Source organism: Oryzias melastigma, linkage group LG23, assembly GCF_002922805.2.
Source record: "Oryzias melastigma strain HK-1 linkage group LG23, ASM292280v2, whole genome shotgun sequence".
Classification (NCBI taxonomy): Eukaryota; Metazoa; Chordata; class Actinopteri; order Beloniformes; family Adrianichthyidae; genus Oryzias; species Oryzias melastigma.
In genome coordinates this window covers 17,588,920-17,606,407 of record NC_050534.1, presented here as the reverse complement: position 1 = coordinate 17,606,407, position 17,488 = coordinate 17,588,920, and the positions used below count along the sequence as shown (strand labels likewise).

Genomic DNA, 17,488 nt, shown 5'->3' with positions numbered 1-17,488 from the left:
TACTATATTTTAGCAATGTTCTAGCTTTTTTGGCTGGTTTGGCATCTACTGATGATTTTTGAGCTAACTAGGATTTAAACAAACATTTTAGCTATGTTGTAGCTTTTTTGGCTAATTTGGCATCTACTGAGGTTTTTGGGCTACTATGGAGTTAAGCTAGTATTTTATCAACATGCTAGCTTTCTTGGCTATTTTGGTATCTGCTAATGATTTTTGACCTAATTTGGGGTTAAGCTAATATTTTAGCAATGTTCTAGCCAATGTTCTTGGCTAGTTTGGCATCTACTGAGATTTTTTGGGCTTGTTCTGAGTCCATCCATCCATCCATTTTCTTGACCGCTTCTTCCCTTTCGGGGTCGCGGGGGTGCCGGAGCCTATCCCGGCTACTGAAGGGCGAAGGCGGGGTACACCCTGGACAGGTCGCCAGTCTGTTTCAGGGCCCCAATCACACACATTCACTCTCACATTCACACCTAGGGGCAATTTAGAGTCACCAATGAACCTATGAAGCATGTTTTTGGACGGTGGGAGGAAGCCGGAGTCCCCGGTGAAAACCCACGCATGCACGGGGAGAACATGCAAACTCCACACAGAAAGGTCCCAGCCGGGATTTGAACCGGGGCCTTCTCGCTGTGAGGCGAGAGCGCTAACCACTGCGCCACCGTGAACCCCCTTGTTCTGAGTCAAGATAGTATTTTAGCAACGTGCTAACTTTCTTGGCTAGTTTGGCATTTACTGAGATTTTTGAGCTAACTAGGATTTAAACAAATATTTTAGCAACGTTGTAGGTTTTTTTCTAATAATTTGGCATTTTCTGAGGTCTTTTGTGCTAATTCTGAGTTAAGCTAGTATTTTCATGACATTATTCAACCATTAAAATAAAAGTATTTAGCATCTTCAACGACCACATTTAGCCAAAAAACACTCACACTAGCATTATTGCAGGTAATGCATTTTTTCTAATCTTAATATTTTTCCTCTATCATTAAAAAAACGCCACAAAAACATGTTAAAAACACAAAAAAATCAATTTTCAATTGGAGTGGATCTTTAAACGAAACAAACAGATCAGTCCTGGATGAAGGATGAACCATGAAAAACCTGGCAACCTTAACCAGAAGCCACCACCTCTGCTGAGAAACGACGATAGAGAGGGAACAAAAAGGTAACTGGATCAATGAAATGTAAGGAAGACATTTCCACATCGCAGCCCTGTGAGGTCGAGCTCGTGGCGGCGTGGATGGGATTATTTTTAGAAAGTCTTGACGGTCACATCGATGCCTCAGGGGGAGAACGGTAGTGTTTTTATTTTTTAATGCAATTTAACAAGTTCAGGTAACTCATTTAAAGCTCATATCTGTTTAACCCTTTAATACTGGAGCTCCAGTGTTTATGTTTTATTATTTACTGTAACTTTTCAACTGTTAAGACAATAATTCCAGTAGATTGTGAAGAAGAAAAGCGGCTCGACGAGCCGCTTTTCTTCTTCACAATCTACTGGAATTATTGTCTTAATTATTGTCGGTTGAATAGTTACAGTACATTAAAGACTTTGTATTTAAGCGTCAGCAGCAACTTCTCAGGTGTTAAAGGGTTAACTTGCTCTGGAAAAACTTGCTCAGTTGAAATTTCAAAATAATGGCACAAAAAAACATGACAATTTTGACCATATTTTCAGTGATAATGTAAAACCGCCTCTACAAGTCATCTATTTACAGTTTAAAATTACATTTAAATCATTTAGTAGATTAAATGGGGGTCTTTTAATGAGCTGCCTTATAAAAAAAGACAATTATATCAAATTATATACAATTTCTTTAAATAAACCAGAAACACGAGTAAAAAAAATCAAGAACATTAGATTCAAAATCAGTATAAATAATGGAGATTATGAAAGAAAATCAGTGTTTTATAAAAGAAACATATATAAACAAAAATATTAAAGAATTAATTGACCTGGCAACGACACTTCTATACATATAGCAATTGAGCAGAATACTTTTAAAATACAAAACTACAATTTTATGATGAAATCAAAGTTTTGCATCTAAGAATAAATTATTTTTCATCCAAATATTAGCTCAATTGATCATTTGCACTATAGGGATTTAAGATCTATTTGAAAAATAGCCTAAACACCCTTAACAACCTGAATTTATTTCCACCTTTTTAAAAAAAATCAAATGTTTTTGCTTTTAAGTAGATGCTACATTTAGGTAATTTTAGAGCTGAAGTGGTTTGTTGCTTAATTTGAGCCAACAGGCATTAAGGGGTTAAACCTTAAATTACCTCATCAGCATCAAATCTACTCTGTTTCTATTTATGCCTCATTTTATGTATCATTAGATTTTATTATTTGATTTTAATTGTTTAAAAAGCACTTTTGTTACTTTTGTATGAGAAATGCTTTATAAATAAAGTTTGATTTGAATCAACTCATTAACTTTCAGCTGTAGGGGGATATTTTAATCTCATTTGGTCTTCAGGGTTACTTATTATTTTTACAGATTTTCCAAATTTTATAAAAATCTTTTGTAATTATTTAAAAGAAAATGTAAAAATCTGCACTGTCTCGGTGAAATACCAGCGTCATGACCCCCATGCGCTCCATGTCCCGGGCGGGGCTCCGCGGGTCCAGTTTGGGGGTGGAGTGTCCGCTGGGTGGGGAGGAGGAGGCCAGCGAGGAGGCGGTGGCGGAGGCGGTGATGGAGGCGCCGTGGTGGTGCATCCGGGCCAGGTTGAGGCCCTCCAGGCTGACGCTGGCCACGCGGTTCTCGATCTCCTCCGCCCGCAGCTCGGTGGACTCCTTCTCCTCCTGGATGAGCCTGGAGGAGGAGACCGGAGGCGTGAAATCCCAGATATCTGCTCGACTTCATCCTTCAGAAGCTCCAGTTGAATTAAAGGCTGAAGCGAAGGTCGTCAGATTGAGCTCCTAATTTAGATCCTTTGACTCCTGATCACCTAAAGCCAGATTTAGAGGACCCCCACGGGAAAAAGCAGCTCTGCTTCTAGTGGATGTAAATGAACCAAAGTGATGCTGCGCCTGGGGGGTTAAACACTTTGGATAATTACAGTATGAAGAGGTTGCTCAGACTCCTTCAGAGCAATAATATTTGGACAAATACCTCAACAGTTTGACCCAAAATATGAAATTATTGTGGAAAAACAAGACAAGATATGAAATAAAATAGTTAAACTACCCAAAATCTCTCTTATTAACTTGTATTAGTGTAAAGTATTGATGGTTATTTCCTAAAGAGACTAAATTAGGAGGGAACACTTTGAATTTGAATGTGATTCGTGCATCAGGAGGAGCCAGTTTCAATGTTAAGTCAACGTACAGACTCGATCTGAAGGCGTGTGGCGATTTTAGAGTTTAAATATCAGAACTTTGGCGAGTTCACCACACCAGTTTTGGGCTTGTGTGGTTTTCAGGAACGCAATTAACGAGTAGAAAATAGAATTTCCCCTTGGGGATAAATAAAGTATTTTGAATTGAATTGAATAGAAAACAAATCCAATATGGCGGATCGATGCGAGCGTTCTTGTCCTGAACTTCCATCTATTTTCTTAACCCACTGGGCCCGTGGGTCTTTACAGACACCACTTCATGTAGCGATAAGGCCAGAAAGATTTAGCAGTAGCTCCGCCCACTCGCGGCCGGGGCCTCAAGCTCTGTTCACACAGAATCGGGTTCTGTTAGCATAGATTTAAAATGAGTCTCCTTTAGGAAATCTACTACAAATAAAATGACAAAGAAAATGTGTAAATAAAGAAACCTGTTGACTGTATATGAGAACTGGACCAAGTGAGTGTGATGTCATGATTTCAGATCCAACCAAATTAAGTGAATTTAGTCGCTTTTTTTTAGAATATTGACGCATATTTTGAGCGAATTGGAGCTCAATGTTGTTAGAAGGCTGTGATTGATCCACAATCTGTCAATTTTTATTTGGGGATCTGATTGGTCTGTTTGTAACTTGAATTAGTCACAGCTAATTGTATAAAGCTAATTTTCTGAGGAAAACAGGTGGTCTGCACCACATATCGAGGTGGTAGATCTCTCAGTGAGCCGTAGAGACGCCTGTGTCTTCACCGAATCTCCTTGTTGATGGCGTCCAGCTGCTCCTGCAGCATCATCGCCAGGGTTTGTGCGTCGGAGTGGCCGCTGGGGGAGAGCAGGTCCATGGAGCTGAACAAGGTTTCTCTGTCGTCGTCGTCGATGTCAGACATTTCCGTGTCGCTCTCGAAGGGGTGGCCCCCCAGGACTCCCAGCTGCTGCGAGCGCCATTCGTGCTCCCCCAGTGATTTGGCCTGAAAACGAAGACGGAAAATTTGAATGCAAAATACACAACCTCCAAATGATTGGGTAGGAGTTCATCGACCTAAGAGGAATTTAATAACAGCTGAGAACTGGTAATGATGACGTATGTTGAAGAGAACTTCTATGATGCTCCACGTGTCACTGAGTCTCTGATTGGCCACAGTTGCTGCGATTAAGCGTCAAAAAGTTAAATCGGTTGAACTTTCAGCGCCCCATCAATAAACAGTCGATTTTTATGACGAGTCCGTAAAAAGGACTTCGTGATCACGAACATTCCAGAATCTTGAAATAGGTCAACCTGAGTTTTTCTACTTTTTGATGAAAGTGACCACTAGAGGGCGACTTGTGCAAAAACAATCGGTGTCTAAGGACCTTTAGAATCGTCCCACTTTCAGGATAAATACATAAAAATAAAAAATGGTGACTAAAATTGGTATTTTTTAAAAACAAATAAAAGAACAAGAGCCAGGAACTGATTAAAAAATGTAACTAATTAATCGCATATTAATCGCAATTAATCACAATAATTCTTTTTTTTAAGTTTCACTTTTTTAAGTTTCACTTATTGTTTGTGAATAATAAATGAAATCACACACAAAACTTAACATTTAGAACGTTTATTTGTTATTAATGCTGTCAACCGATTCAAAAAATAATCACACTTTTGTGTTGCGATTAATCACTATTAACTGCGTTGTCGTGTTACCGTGACAACAGATCAAATAGTCCACTTTTTGTAAAAAAGCAACTTAAACCGAAAAAAAATAGAACAATAAATAACTAAAAAACGATTGAATATCTATTTATTTTTGTAAGTGACGATGATATAAGTGGGATAATACCAGACACACACTATGAAAGTCTGAACCGCAGACACAAAGTCAAGGTGTAATTAATTTACGTTAATAAATATTAATTATTTTTGATTAACTGCATCCGTTAACATTGACAGCTCTAGATAAACAACTTTATTAGCAGCATCTTTATAACATTAGACAGCCGGTTGATGAATTTTCTGCATTATTATTATGGTCTGTGGGAACAACTGCCCCAATAAATGAACTAGATTCACATTTCTTTTATTTTGAAGTCATGTGAAGTAATTTCTGCCTAAAAAAACATTTTAAATATTTGTGTTTTTTGTTAACGTTTAGGGTTAAAATATAGCGGTCAGCACTTTGAAGAAGTGGATACATTTTCCACACATGATCCACTAAACATGCGCCAAGAATTAATCGGATGTGATGGAGAGAATCCAGTAGTTTTTCAAAATAAAACTTCCTTCACATTATATATATAAAAAAAAAAATGTAGATTGTGTTTTTCTGTTTCTTCAGCGCGTTAAAAACTAGAAAATACCCAACGGACAACAGCCGTCCTGCAGCTGTAGGTAGAGCTGCTCACTCCTCACCTTGGCGTCCCGTAGACCCATCCTTCCTCTCCTGGGCCGGCGGATGACTTTGGCCGAGCGGTAGTGGTCCGACTGCGTTTCAGCCAGAGACCCCATCGAGAATCGAAGCTCCCCCGACGTGTCCAGATGAGACCTGAGCGACAAACGTCACGAAATGTTGAGCATCTAAACCCCAAAACTAACACAAATCCTGGACGAGGAAAGACCAGAATCTGACAGGAACCTCACATCTCAGCTGGACATGATAGTCGTGGTTATGTGTTTGTGTCTACGCAATGAAGACTTCTGCTGTTGTAATATTTGAGCATTAAATAAAATAAGGGATCAAATATGAATGAGAAAACCAAATTCTTCGGCAGCTGAGGCTCAGAATAAATTAAAGATGAAATAAAACAGGCTTCCTGCTGATTGAAGGAAGGTAGGTGTTTTTTATTATTATTTTTTATTACGTGTTAATCTTTTTTTTTTTTTTTAGCACATTTTGGATTTATCACTTTGCTGTAGGGACTCAAGTTTGAAGTGGATCCACTTTAGTTCATAAAGTGACCACTAGGGGCTTTTTACAAAATCTCTCCTAATTAACATATTTAAAAAAACAAAAGAAGAAACTTTGTTTAATATAGAAAAAACTGAATAAGAATCACTGATATGAATACATTGACTATAAGAGTCCTGGGATTAAATATCTAATGTTTTATATTTGAAATTCCAGTGAAAAGGGGTGTGGTCTTCTTGCTGACATGTCCACACCCCAAAGAGGCGTGCCCGACAATGATCCCGCCCACTTTTTGAAGAATCCTGTTTTGCCTCTTTAACCATAATCCCAGAATTATAGTAATTTCATCGGATTTTGACGGGAATAAAAAAAGGTTTGTGCTTATTTATAAAACTAAATAATTACGTAAATAATTTGAAAGTTGTAAGTATTTCAAAAGTGCAACAACATTTTTAGATAATTGAGTAAAATACACCACAGTAAATAAGTGATTTTCAGAGCAAATCTGATCTGGAATTAGCTTGTGATTAATAAAGAACAGAAACTGTTCACACTAATTTACACCTTAAGCCCCGTAAATGGCAGCTTCATGTTGTTAGATACGCGGTGATTGGAGAGTGTTTGTGGTGGCTTTGTGAGTGGGACGTGTTGCAGACGATCTACCGTGACAGAGTGGGTTCAGTGAGGGAGCCCGCCCTCAGCCTGTACTGGTCCAGCTCTGCTCTCAGCTTCTCCATCTCCTCCGCCAGCTGCGACTGGACAAAACAAGACATTTATAACACTACCATTAATGGAATAATGAAAGTTGACTTAATGATAAATGAAACCAAAAATCCTCACTATTAAAAGTTAGTTATTTAAGTCAAAAAAGGCTTTAAAATGAAATGAAAGCGCCGTTTCTTGATCTCCTACTTTTTCGTGGAGCGACTCCTCGTACTGTTTCCTGTATCCATCCGAGTCTTGAATTAACATGTTCTGCGGAGGAGAGAGGCAGCTGTGAGAAGAGTCTCTGACACCTTCACACCGTCGGGGAAACCATCGGCAACCTTCTCCTCGAGGGCCGCCATCCGCTCTTTGAGGTGGAGCTGCAGACGCTCGTTGGACTCGGTGAGGAGGCGGTCCACGGTGTCCGACAGCCGCTTGTTGTGCTCTTCGTTCATCTTTTCTCTCTGTCGAGCCTGAAGGGAAAAAAGTTGGGTTATTTTGTGAAAAAAAAACACTTTGCATAAATTAGAGACATTTAAATGAGATTGTGACAGTATATTTGAATTTTTAGTACTGTATTACCACACTATAGGTCGATATGGAGTTCCCACTGGAGTTATATTCCAAGAATAAAAAAAATAAATAAAAAACTGGGATAACGAGATCTGTAAAGTTGTCATTTTTTATTTTTTGTACAGGAGACTCGACATGGAAGAGATTGACTGAGATAGTCTACAGCCAATCAAAATGCAGAACACAAACTGTTAAAAATAAAATAAAATTACAATTAAAAAAATTATGGCAAAAGAACAAAATATGTCGTAGCAGACAAAAAATACATAATAATGAAAAATGTTATATAAAAGTCACACCTAGTGGGGCAAAAGAGTATTTAGTCAGACACTAATTAAGCTTCCTCTTAAAAAGGTGAAAGAGGCCTGTAATTTTCATCTTAGGTATACCTGAGGTATGAAAAAATATGTCAGGTATGAGAGACAAAATGAGAACAAATAGATTTAAAAAATGTCTGATTTTTAAAGAATTTATTTGTAAATGTACTCAAGACTTTGTTATATATCTGTTGTTGGCAATGACAAAAATTTTAAAAACATCTGCTAATCTTCACAGGGTTTTTACAAACTGTTGCTGGAATTTTGGTCCATTCCTCCATGCAGATCTCCTCAAGAGCAGTGATGTTTTGGTGCTGTAAACCTCTTGACAAAACACTTTTCTTAGAGCCATTTTTCTCTCGTCTTTAAAATCTCAAAATGTAAACTTTTGTAGAAAAAATAAGTTGAGTTTTATGAAAAAAAAAAAAAAGCAGACATGAAAATCTGCATCAAAATCAGCTGAATCACACGGATCGCGTAAAAGGCGAAGAGTGAAACTAACATAACATTCACGCGGCCTTCAGGAACACGTGTTCAGGTGACGAATTCCAACGAGAAGTTCATGTACATGCGCCTTTTCACGTTTAAAAGTCTTGGGTTCATGTGTAGTTTCTCTCTTCTTTTAACTCAAATCTTCATAGAAAAATGTGTCCAGTTTATAGAACATAAACAAAGATCTGATCGCTATTGAAGATTGGTCAACAGCCAATCAGGATGCAGAACACAATGTGCTAATGAAAATAGCAAAAACTGCACTAAAATAAAACATTTATTAAACAGACAGCGAAAGGTGAACTGTGATGTAGTAATAAGACATAAAAAAACGTTCATAAGTTGCACCTCTGGCCAAACTTTACAAAAAAATGCGATTTTATACTTTATATAAATAGAATATGCTTTTTATATCTTTAAAATCCCATAATATGTCTCAGCCACCTCCATGCTTTAATGCAGAATAATAACTAATTACACTGAAAACTGCTGTGCTGTGTTCTAAAAACATACGTGGTGTTTACCAACTGTTTGTTAAAACTCAAATTGTATTTTATTGTTTATAACCAATTTCTTCACATTTTTATTGAAACTTTTGTCATTAAAAAAAAAATCATACTTTAACTTTTATAGTTTAAAGTCCCGCTCTGATCACCTTTTAATCTATTTTCAAGTTTTCTTTTAACTACATTTATGTCATTTCTAGCCAAAAAAGAAAAATGTTGTTTTCTAGGACATAGTTTCTGCAGAGCGGCAGGAGTTCATTAGAAAGCCCTTCTTTTAGCTTACATTTTAAATTTGGTCCAACAAAACTGGAGAAAAATATCAGAGCCATCCGACTTTTCCGTTTTAATCCAGATTCCAGCTCAGACGAGGAAAACAAAGATCTAGCGGATAAAAAAGTGGAGCAGGGAGCTTGTGGCCCCGCCCAACCTATTTTCTATCACAAATGAGCTCTTATACGTTTAATTTTTGTATATAATTTATGTCGGAAAAATGCCACAAAAACATGTTAAAACTAAAACCATGAATTTCTGGGTCTTTTAGGAAGCAGGATTCTAATCAACTGTATCCAATTATTTTATCTAACAGACATAAAAGAGTAAAATATACTTCTTTGTACTCATTCCAGTTGATGTTTTTCTCGTTTTTGATAAAAACTGGACCCGGCCAACAGGAATAAATAGAATTGGGCACATTTTAAAGGGGTAACGATCATCTGGAGATGATGCAGTCGATGATAAATAATGCTGCATAATCTAAAGTGAATAATGCATGACAGCATCAGTTGTAAACACAAACCACACTCTCAGAGGAGTGTGTCAAACGCTCATCGGGCCGGGAGAAATCAGACAGCCTGCCATCGCTGGTCTGTCACGCTCGCCTGGCGCCACGCCTCCACGCTGACTCACCCTCAGCAGCTCCTGGTTCTTCTCCTCCAGCTGGCATTCCAAGTGCCTCATTCGCTCCTCGATGCTCCCGTGACGCTCTTCCGCCTACGGACGGATCGCAGCGTAAACAGGACGAAAGGACAGGCCAGCCAAAAAAAAAAGAGCAACAGCACCAGGCAAAGCTCCTATCCCAAACTCAAACCGATTGTTCGAAAGCAGAACTTGGAAAGAGAGCTAACCGAAAAAGAAGAGTGGCAGGGAGACAGATGGAGAACGATGCCTCCAAACGGACAGAAGAAGAGCTGCTCCGGCAGCCGGAATGCCATAGAGAGCCCCAGAAACACTAATCACATGAATCTACAGGAGCCGGCAGCGGAGCCCTGAGGGACTACCTTCCTAAGAATGGAGTTCATGTCTTGGAGTTTAGCTTCCATAACAAAGTGATAATCATCGGGGGAGGAGGAGGAGCTGGAGTCAGACTAGGTGGATGCGGGAAGAGGAGAGGGACACGTGGAAACGTCATCAATCAGCATCGCAGGAAGGTGGAGGTGAGAGGGGAGAGGCGGAGCCTCTTCTCACCTTTGTGAGGGCAGCTATCCTCTGTGCAAGCTCCGCCTCCACCTCAGGGAGAGTCTCCGCCTTCCTCATGGTCTGCTGGAGCTTCTGCTCCGCCAGTTCCAGCCTCTCCTGCAGCTGCCGGTTCTTCTCCTCCATCTGCACAACAACGGACAGAAAGAGGAGACTCAGAAATCGGATTTTTTATGTCATTGTTTTTAAATTCAGATTTTTTTAAGTTAAAAATGACTAATACTGTGGTATCCTACAGATATAACACTTCCCTGATTGTGGTTATTTGAGTTTTTCTTCCAATACGTAAAAACATTTTATAAATAAAACCACGTGTTTTTTTTTTTTTAATTTCACTCTTTCAAAATAAACTGCTTAAAAAAGAAACATTTTACACATTTACATTGTAAAGACTCGATAAAGATTCTGAGTGTAACAAAAAAAAAAAGTTTAAAATCCCAACACATTTTGCAAATAATTTAATAGTTTGGTGAGTTTTAGTCTGAAAGCTTTAGAGGAGCTTGAGGTGCTTTTAGATCAGGGGACCCCATACTTTTTATGTGAGGGCCACATAACTGTTTTCTTCTCTGATGGGGGCCGGTGGCGGTTTGTAGGCCAAAAGCCTGAACGTAAACATTTATGGTTTTCCAGAAAGCCACACATAGCCATATTTTAAATAATACATTTTTGTAATCTTCACAGAAAAAAAAGCTAAAACCTTTTTCAAAACTAAATATATAGCATTACCTGTGGTAGATTAATAGCTGGATTGCTTAAATTAATAGCTAAAAAAAACTGAAGCTGACAACTGAAAACGCTGAAGCTGATTGCTAGCTAAAACATTAGCGAAGTGCCAAATTAGCCGAAAAAACTCAAATAATTCAAAATTAGCCAAAACAGCTAGCATGTAGGTGAAACATTAGCTAAACTCCAATATAGCCTAAAAACTAAAAAAAAGTCTAAATTAGCCGAAATAGTTAGCATGTAGCTAAAATATTAGTTAAATGTTAAATTAGCCTAAAAAACTGGAAAAAAGGTCTAATTTAGTCAAAACAGCTAGCATAAAGCTAAAATATTAGCTTAGCTTCAAATTAGCCTAAAACACTGAAAAAAAGCCTAAATTACCCAAAAAAGCTAACATGCAGCTGGAATACTAACTTAATGCCAAATTAGCCTTAAAAACTGAAAAAAAGTCTAATTTAGTCAAAACAGCTAGCATAAAGCTAAAATATTAGCTTAGCTTCAAATTAGCCTAAAACACTGAAAAAAGCCTAAATTACTTAAAAAAGCTAACATGCAGCTGAAATATTAGCTAAATGTTAAATTAGCCTAAAAACTGGAAAAAAAGTCTAACTTAGTCAAAAAAGCTAGCATAAAGCTAAAATATTAGCTTAACTTCAAATTAGCTTAAAAACTGAAAAAAGCCTAAATTACTCAAAAAATCTAACATGCAACTGAAATACTACCTCAATGCAAAATTTGCCTAAAAAACTGAAAAAAGCCTAAATTACCCCGAAAACGTAGCATGCCACTGAAATACTAGCTTAATGCCGAATCAGCCTAAAAAAATGGAAAAAAGGGTCTAATTTAGTCAAAACAGCTAGCATAAAGCTAAAATATTAGCTAAACTTCAAATTAGCTTAAAAACTGAAAAAAGGCTAAATTACCCACAAAAGCTAGCATGCAGCTGAAATTCTAGCTTACTGCCAAATTAGCCTTAAAAACTGGAAAATGTCTATTTCAGCCAAAATAGCTAGCATAAAGCTAAAATATTAGCTAAACTCCAAATTAGCCTAAAAAACTGACAAAAGTCAAAATTAGCCAAAACAACTAGCATGTAGCTGAAATACTAGCTTAATGCCAAATTAGCCAAAAAAGCTGGAAGAAACTTCTAATTTAGCCAAAATAGTTTGGGGGGCCGGGTCAAATGTGGAGGAGAAATAAAGGAGAAATACTCAGAAATGGAAAAGCGAGATTATTTCTTTTTACATTTGCTATCACGTACATGTTAAAAACTCAACAACATGATTTACATCGGAGTTTATCGGGCTTTAAAGTCCGTTTTTCTGTGAGCATTCAGGGATCAGCTGATGTCCTCGGCCTTCTACGTCTAAGAATGAATCATCAAACGACAAACACAGACCTCTCGCTAACATTCACACCAAACATCATCATCCTCTCACAGACGGTCGGAACTCTTCTCTGTGGTTTTCAGCAGTGAGTCTGTTTCCACACCTGTCTGAGGAAGGCCTCTTTATTGGCCAACTCGTTCTCCAGCTTGTCGTTGATGTCGTGGACGGAGGTGGACTCTCGCTGGGCGCTCAGGTAGCGTTTCTCCAAAGTGACGATCCGTTCTTCCATGTCCTCCTTCTGGCACATGGCCTGCACGAAGACCAGCAAAAATACACAATATTTATAAATACAGAACGTTTTATGTCGTAGGAAAAACTTTCAAGAAGGAATCGGACATTTCTAGAGTTCCTGATGAAGGAAATCAGGGAAGTAAAGATGCTAAAGAAGCTTCAGCGTCTCCGGTGTTTGTGTGTCACCTCTTTGATGTCCCTCTGGTACTTGTTGTTCATCTCCTCCGACTTGATGAGGTCCTTGCGGGCGGTCTCCAGCTCCTGCTCCACCTCGGAGACCCGCGAGGACAGCGAGGACATGCGCTCCTTCATCTGGGCCAGCTCGTAGTTCTGCTTCTCCAGCAGGTCCTGCAGCTCCACCACCTGGCTCGCCTCTCGGGCCGACTCCAGAGAGCCGTTGGACAGACGCTGAGGAGAGAGATTCATCACTGCTGGGTTTATTTTACCCGGATTCACCTCAGAAAAAAGTAGGTTGCACCGTCTATGGGTTTGTAGTAACTCTGATTTAGGTCTTTTTCTCATTACAAAAGTGGTTGAAAACATCCTCAGTACTTTGAGATTCTATTTAGTCTGTTTAGTTCATGTTGAAACAAAAGTTTATAAAACAAGTCCTGCTTTTTTAGGGACATTTCCTGATCTCTTTTTGTATTTACATTTAGAGTATAAATATGTTAAGGAGCATTTCAAGATGACAAATTTGCATCAAAGGAGAGCAAAAGTGTGTATAATTTAATAAAAAATACAGAAAATGTAAACTTGAATGGTAAAAAACTCATATATGAAGGACATAGGAAGCACTTTATCCACATTCTCAAAGTCAAACAAAACAGTCAATTGGACTTAGTTTATCTTGTAACTCTTATTTAGACGTCACCGATAACACCTAAATAACACACACTCTTTGACTAACCGTAGTGCTAGCTGAAGATTTTAGTGCTCATAGCTGAAGATGCTAGTGCTCATAGCTGAAGATGCTAGTGCTGATAGCTAAAGATGTTAGTGCTGATAGCTGAGGATGCTAGTGCTTATAGCTGAAGATGCTAGTGCTTATAGGTGAAGATGCTAGTGCTGATAGCTGAAGATGCTAGTGCTCGTAGCTGAAGATGCTAGTGCTGATAGCTGAAGATGCTAGTGCTCGTAGCTGAAGATGCTAGTGCTTATAGCTGAAGATGCTAGTGGTGATAGCTGAAGATGCTAGTGGTGATAGCTGAAGATGCTAGTGCTTATAGCTGAGGATGCTAGTGCTTATAGGTGAAGATGCTAGTGCTGATAGCTGAAGATGCTAGTGCTGATAGCTGAAGATGCTAGTGCTTATAGGTGAAGATGCTAGTGCTCGTAGCTGAAGATGCTAGTGGTGATAGCTGAAGATGCTAGTGCTCGTAGCTGAAGATGCTAGTGCTTATAGCTGAAGATGCTAGTGGTGATAGCTGAAGATGCTAGTGGTGATAGCTGAAGATGCTAGTGCTTATAGCTGAAGATGCTAGTGCTTATAGGTGAAGATGCTAGTGCTTATAGCTGAAGATGCTAGTGCTGATAGCTGAGGATGCTAGTGCTGATAGCTGAAGATGCTAGTGCTGATAGCTGAGGATGCTAGTGCTGATAGGTGAAGATGCTAGTGCTTATAGCTGAAGATGCTAATGGTGATAGCTGAAGATGCTAGTGCTGATAGCTGAAGATGCTAGTGCTGATAGCTGAAGATGCTAGTGCTGATAGCTAAATATGCTAGTGCTGATAGCTAAAAACGCTGAAGTTGATAGCCAGCTAAAACATTACCTAAATGCCACATTTGCCTAAAAACTAAAAACTTAGGTTATCCAAAACAGCTAGCATGTAGCTGGAATTTTAGATAAACTCCAAAATAGACTAAAAATCTTAATAAATGCCAAAATAGTCCAAAAAGAAAGCAGAACGCCATTTTTCAAACTTTAAAAATCTAACCTTTTAATATAATTATAAATAACAAAAAGGCAGGAATATTATTCCAGAATAAATCAACTTAAACCTTAAATAACTTTCAATATTTTACTTTCCATAAAAATATATTTTGTCAAAATTATACAAGTTAGAAATAAGCTCAAGATAACATCAGGGCATTAATAGCAATAAAATAAAATGATCTGGAGGGCCGGATTGACTTTGACACTTGCAGTAAAGTGAGAATCAACTGAATTCATTCAAATGCATGTAAACGGTTAAAAGTGTTACCATGAAGAGACCATCTACTACGGAAGCATCTGATTGGTCAGTTTATAATTCTAATAGTTTGAACTACAGGAAAAAATATCAAAAAGAAAATGAATATTAATGAGAATTATTAGTAGTATAGCAAGAATGTTTATTCAGACAAAGTGAATGATTGAGTAAAAGCTTTTTAGTCTTTGAGATCTTAGCTTCTTAATTTTTTGGGAACGCTTCGGGGGAGGGGTCACTCAGTCCAGTTCTCATATGCAGTCAATGGGTAAAACATAACTAGTAGAAGTATAATCCGGTTAAAATTTACAGTCAGTTCATCTTTAAGTGACCCAAAATGCTCTTTAGAATTGAGTTTTAACACTTAGGAAAGTCCCTTTAGAAAGGTCAAAGGTCACCCTAACCAAAAATTATATGTATTGGCAAAGTCAAACGTTTCACTATTTCCTCCAAAACTCAAGATTTTAATAAAAATGCATATTTATTGGACTAGATGGAATTATTAAATCAAATTATTTCCTCTTATTAAGTGGAAAATAAGATTACAATGATAAAAAAAGTAAAAATGTATTTTTTCTTCTAACCGTTTATCACATCCAGAAGCTTTCCTTCCCCGTATCATAAAAGAGCACGAGGAAGCACATTCATATTCCCCTCTTTTTATCTCAGTGAACCAGAGCAGATGATAGCCGCCTTCATTACCGCCGCCCTCAGCACGCTCTTCATCAATCTACTTCCTGTCCCCGAGCTGCATCCCTGCAGCCAGCGAACAGCATCTGCATTGATCCGTCAGGTGTTCTCTGAATGCAGAGAGCCTCTGATTCTGAATCCTCTTCACTTCATTATCACAAGGAATTCATTTGTATTCATTGATTCTCTACAGACTTATTGTTTTCTAATGAAAAATGCAATAAAAATTGAAATTAACATGGATAAATCAATGTAAAAACAGTTATTTCTGGTTTTATCAACTTTCATGCAATAAAAACCTTTTTTCTAATGAAAGTTGGTCAAATATTTGTAATTTTACAAACTTTTCCTTAAAAATATCATCAGCAGCTTCTCTTTTTAGTAACTCTGGAGTATGTGTCACTTCCAACAGTGAATTTTCTCTGGCTTTGAAGTGGCATTTACCGCAGCACTTTGAGAAAGAAACCCCAGAAGGAAACAGCTAATCAGGACTTCAAAGAACGCCTCGCATCAGTTTGATTCCCCCCATTTTCTCTAAAAGTGTTATTTTTTTTCAGCCCCTCGACACCTAAATAACAGGATTTTTCCAGGAAATAAAACCCGTTTTTCCCATGACTCTTACCTTTCCGTGCACCTTCTGCTGAGCCTCGCTGCCCTCCAGCAGGTCCTCTCCACCATCGCCGGTCGCCACTTTTCTCTGAAGGTGAGCATTTTGTTCCCGCAAGGCCACAATCTGCAGACGGGGGAACAGAAAAAATCTTTAACTCTGATATTGAAGGAAGAAAAACAAACTTTCAGCCGGTTTTCCTGTGAAATTGACAGTAAAAATGATCAAAAAGACATAAAAAACCTCAACATTTAAGGTTTAAATGAGCTAAAATAGAAAAGAGCAGCACCTCTGACCGACAGTACAGTGTGGTTTTAACCAGCGCCCTTCACACAATCACTATAATTACGTTCTCCGAGCCTCGTGCTTCATTCCTGCAGCAACTAAATCAGCAATAAATCCTGCAGATGATGAGGTGATTTCCACAGAGAACACGTGATCAAAGCTGCTTTAAGATGAAAGGCGACGTCAGAAGATCATGAAAGATCATGAAAGATTTCCAGTCCTGAAGCAGTTTGGTTTTTCTGACATGAACAGTGTAGGACTGAATGAGGTCTCATTTATTAGAAGCTTAAGAATTGTTTGTATTTTTAAACAAATCCTTGTTTTGTTTTAGATTTGTGTCATTTTTGTGAGTTAAAGAAGTTCACTGTCACAGAAAGCAAATGATAAAAAACGTATATGGGGTAAAATAAATGTCAAAATGAAACGAGGGCTTACAGGCAAAGCTGTGCGTTACTAATATAACATTTTACGTTTAAAATCTCTGTTTTGAATATGACTTTTCTTTTCAAATGCAAACGAGAGTAGATCTAAACTTTATTGATGCCACAATTGGGAAATTGATTATTATTATTATCCAGAGGTCCTGGAAAATAGTCAGTATGTCAGTAAAAAAAACATTGACCATAAAGGAAAAAAAAAGGCAATAGCAGCCTACCGATGTGACAGATTAAGGTTCAAAAGACCCGACTTTTTTTCTTTAAAAAACATTAGCCAAGATTGTTTAGTTTTGGTGTATACAAAATAATTAAATTTTTCATAAAACATAAAAAAACACTAATCATGTACGTTTTTCATCAGTGCCCGATTGTTCTCAGTTATGGAGGCGCCTTCTGTTCCTGACATTTCCTCTTGTGGTAGTGAATATAAGGGCGCACGTTTGACCTCTGACCCCAGTTTGGGAAATTTGTGCTTAAGGCAAAGAAAAGTCATGACCAAAACAGAAAAAGATCAGACTTGAATCAAAGAAAATCTGTATTTTTTTATTTTATTTATTTATTTTTTTTATAGTTTATTCAAACATGTTAATTTATACATATACAGTAGCTATATGTTACAATAGCTACTGTATATGTAAAT

The 17,488-nt window shown here is 37.9% G+C and overlaps 1 protein-coding gene across 17 annotated transcripts in view; it reads right to left on the bottom strand.

The window, feature by feature from the left end:
• The window catches only part of ppfia2 (PTPRF interacting protein alpha 2), a 198,361-nt gene that overhangs the window by 23,905 nt on the left and 156,968 nt on the right, over positions 1 to 17,488 (bottom strand). For 11 of the 17 annotated variants that reach the window (XR_002920905.2, XM_036210184.1, XM_036210180.1 and 8 more), the window contains 12 exons: positions 16,142 to 16,252; positions 12,826 to 13,047; positions 12,512 to 12,658; positions 10,289 to 10,423; positions 10,102 to 10,188; positions 9,731 to 9,814; positions 7,278 to 7,409; positions 7,144 to 7,206; positions 6,895 to 6,986; positions 5,736 to 5,868; positions 4,097 to 4,314; positions 2,585 to 2,825 (listed from right to left, as the gene is read on the bottom strand). Coding sequence is in view for 16 of the 17 variants with exons in the window: in XM_036210184.1 (XP_036066077.1) it covers positions 2,585 to 2,825; positions 4,097 to 4,314; positions 5,736 to 5,868; positions 6,895 to 6,986; positions 7,144 to 7,206; positions 7,278 to 7,409; positions 9,731 to 9,814; positions 10,102 to 10,188; positions 10,289 to 10,423; positions 12,512 to 12,658; positions 12,826 to 13,047; positions 16,142 to 16,252 (1,665 nt within the window). In the remaining variant the exon portion in view is untranslated. The remainder of the gene's footprint in view (positions 1 to 2,584; positions 2,826 to 4,096; positions 4,315 to 5,735; positions 5,869 to 6,894; positions 6,987 to 7,143; positions 7,207 to 7,277; positions 7,410 to 9,730; positions 9,815 to 10,101; positions 10,189 to 10,288; positions 10,424 to 12,511; positions 12,659 to 12,825; positions 13,048 to 16,141; positions 16,253 to 17,488) is intronic. The other 6 variants (XM_036210181.1, XM_024288163.2, XM_036210183.1 and 3 more) reach the window with 1 other exon arrangement.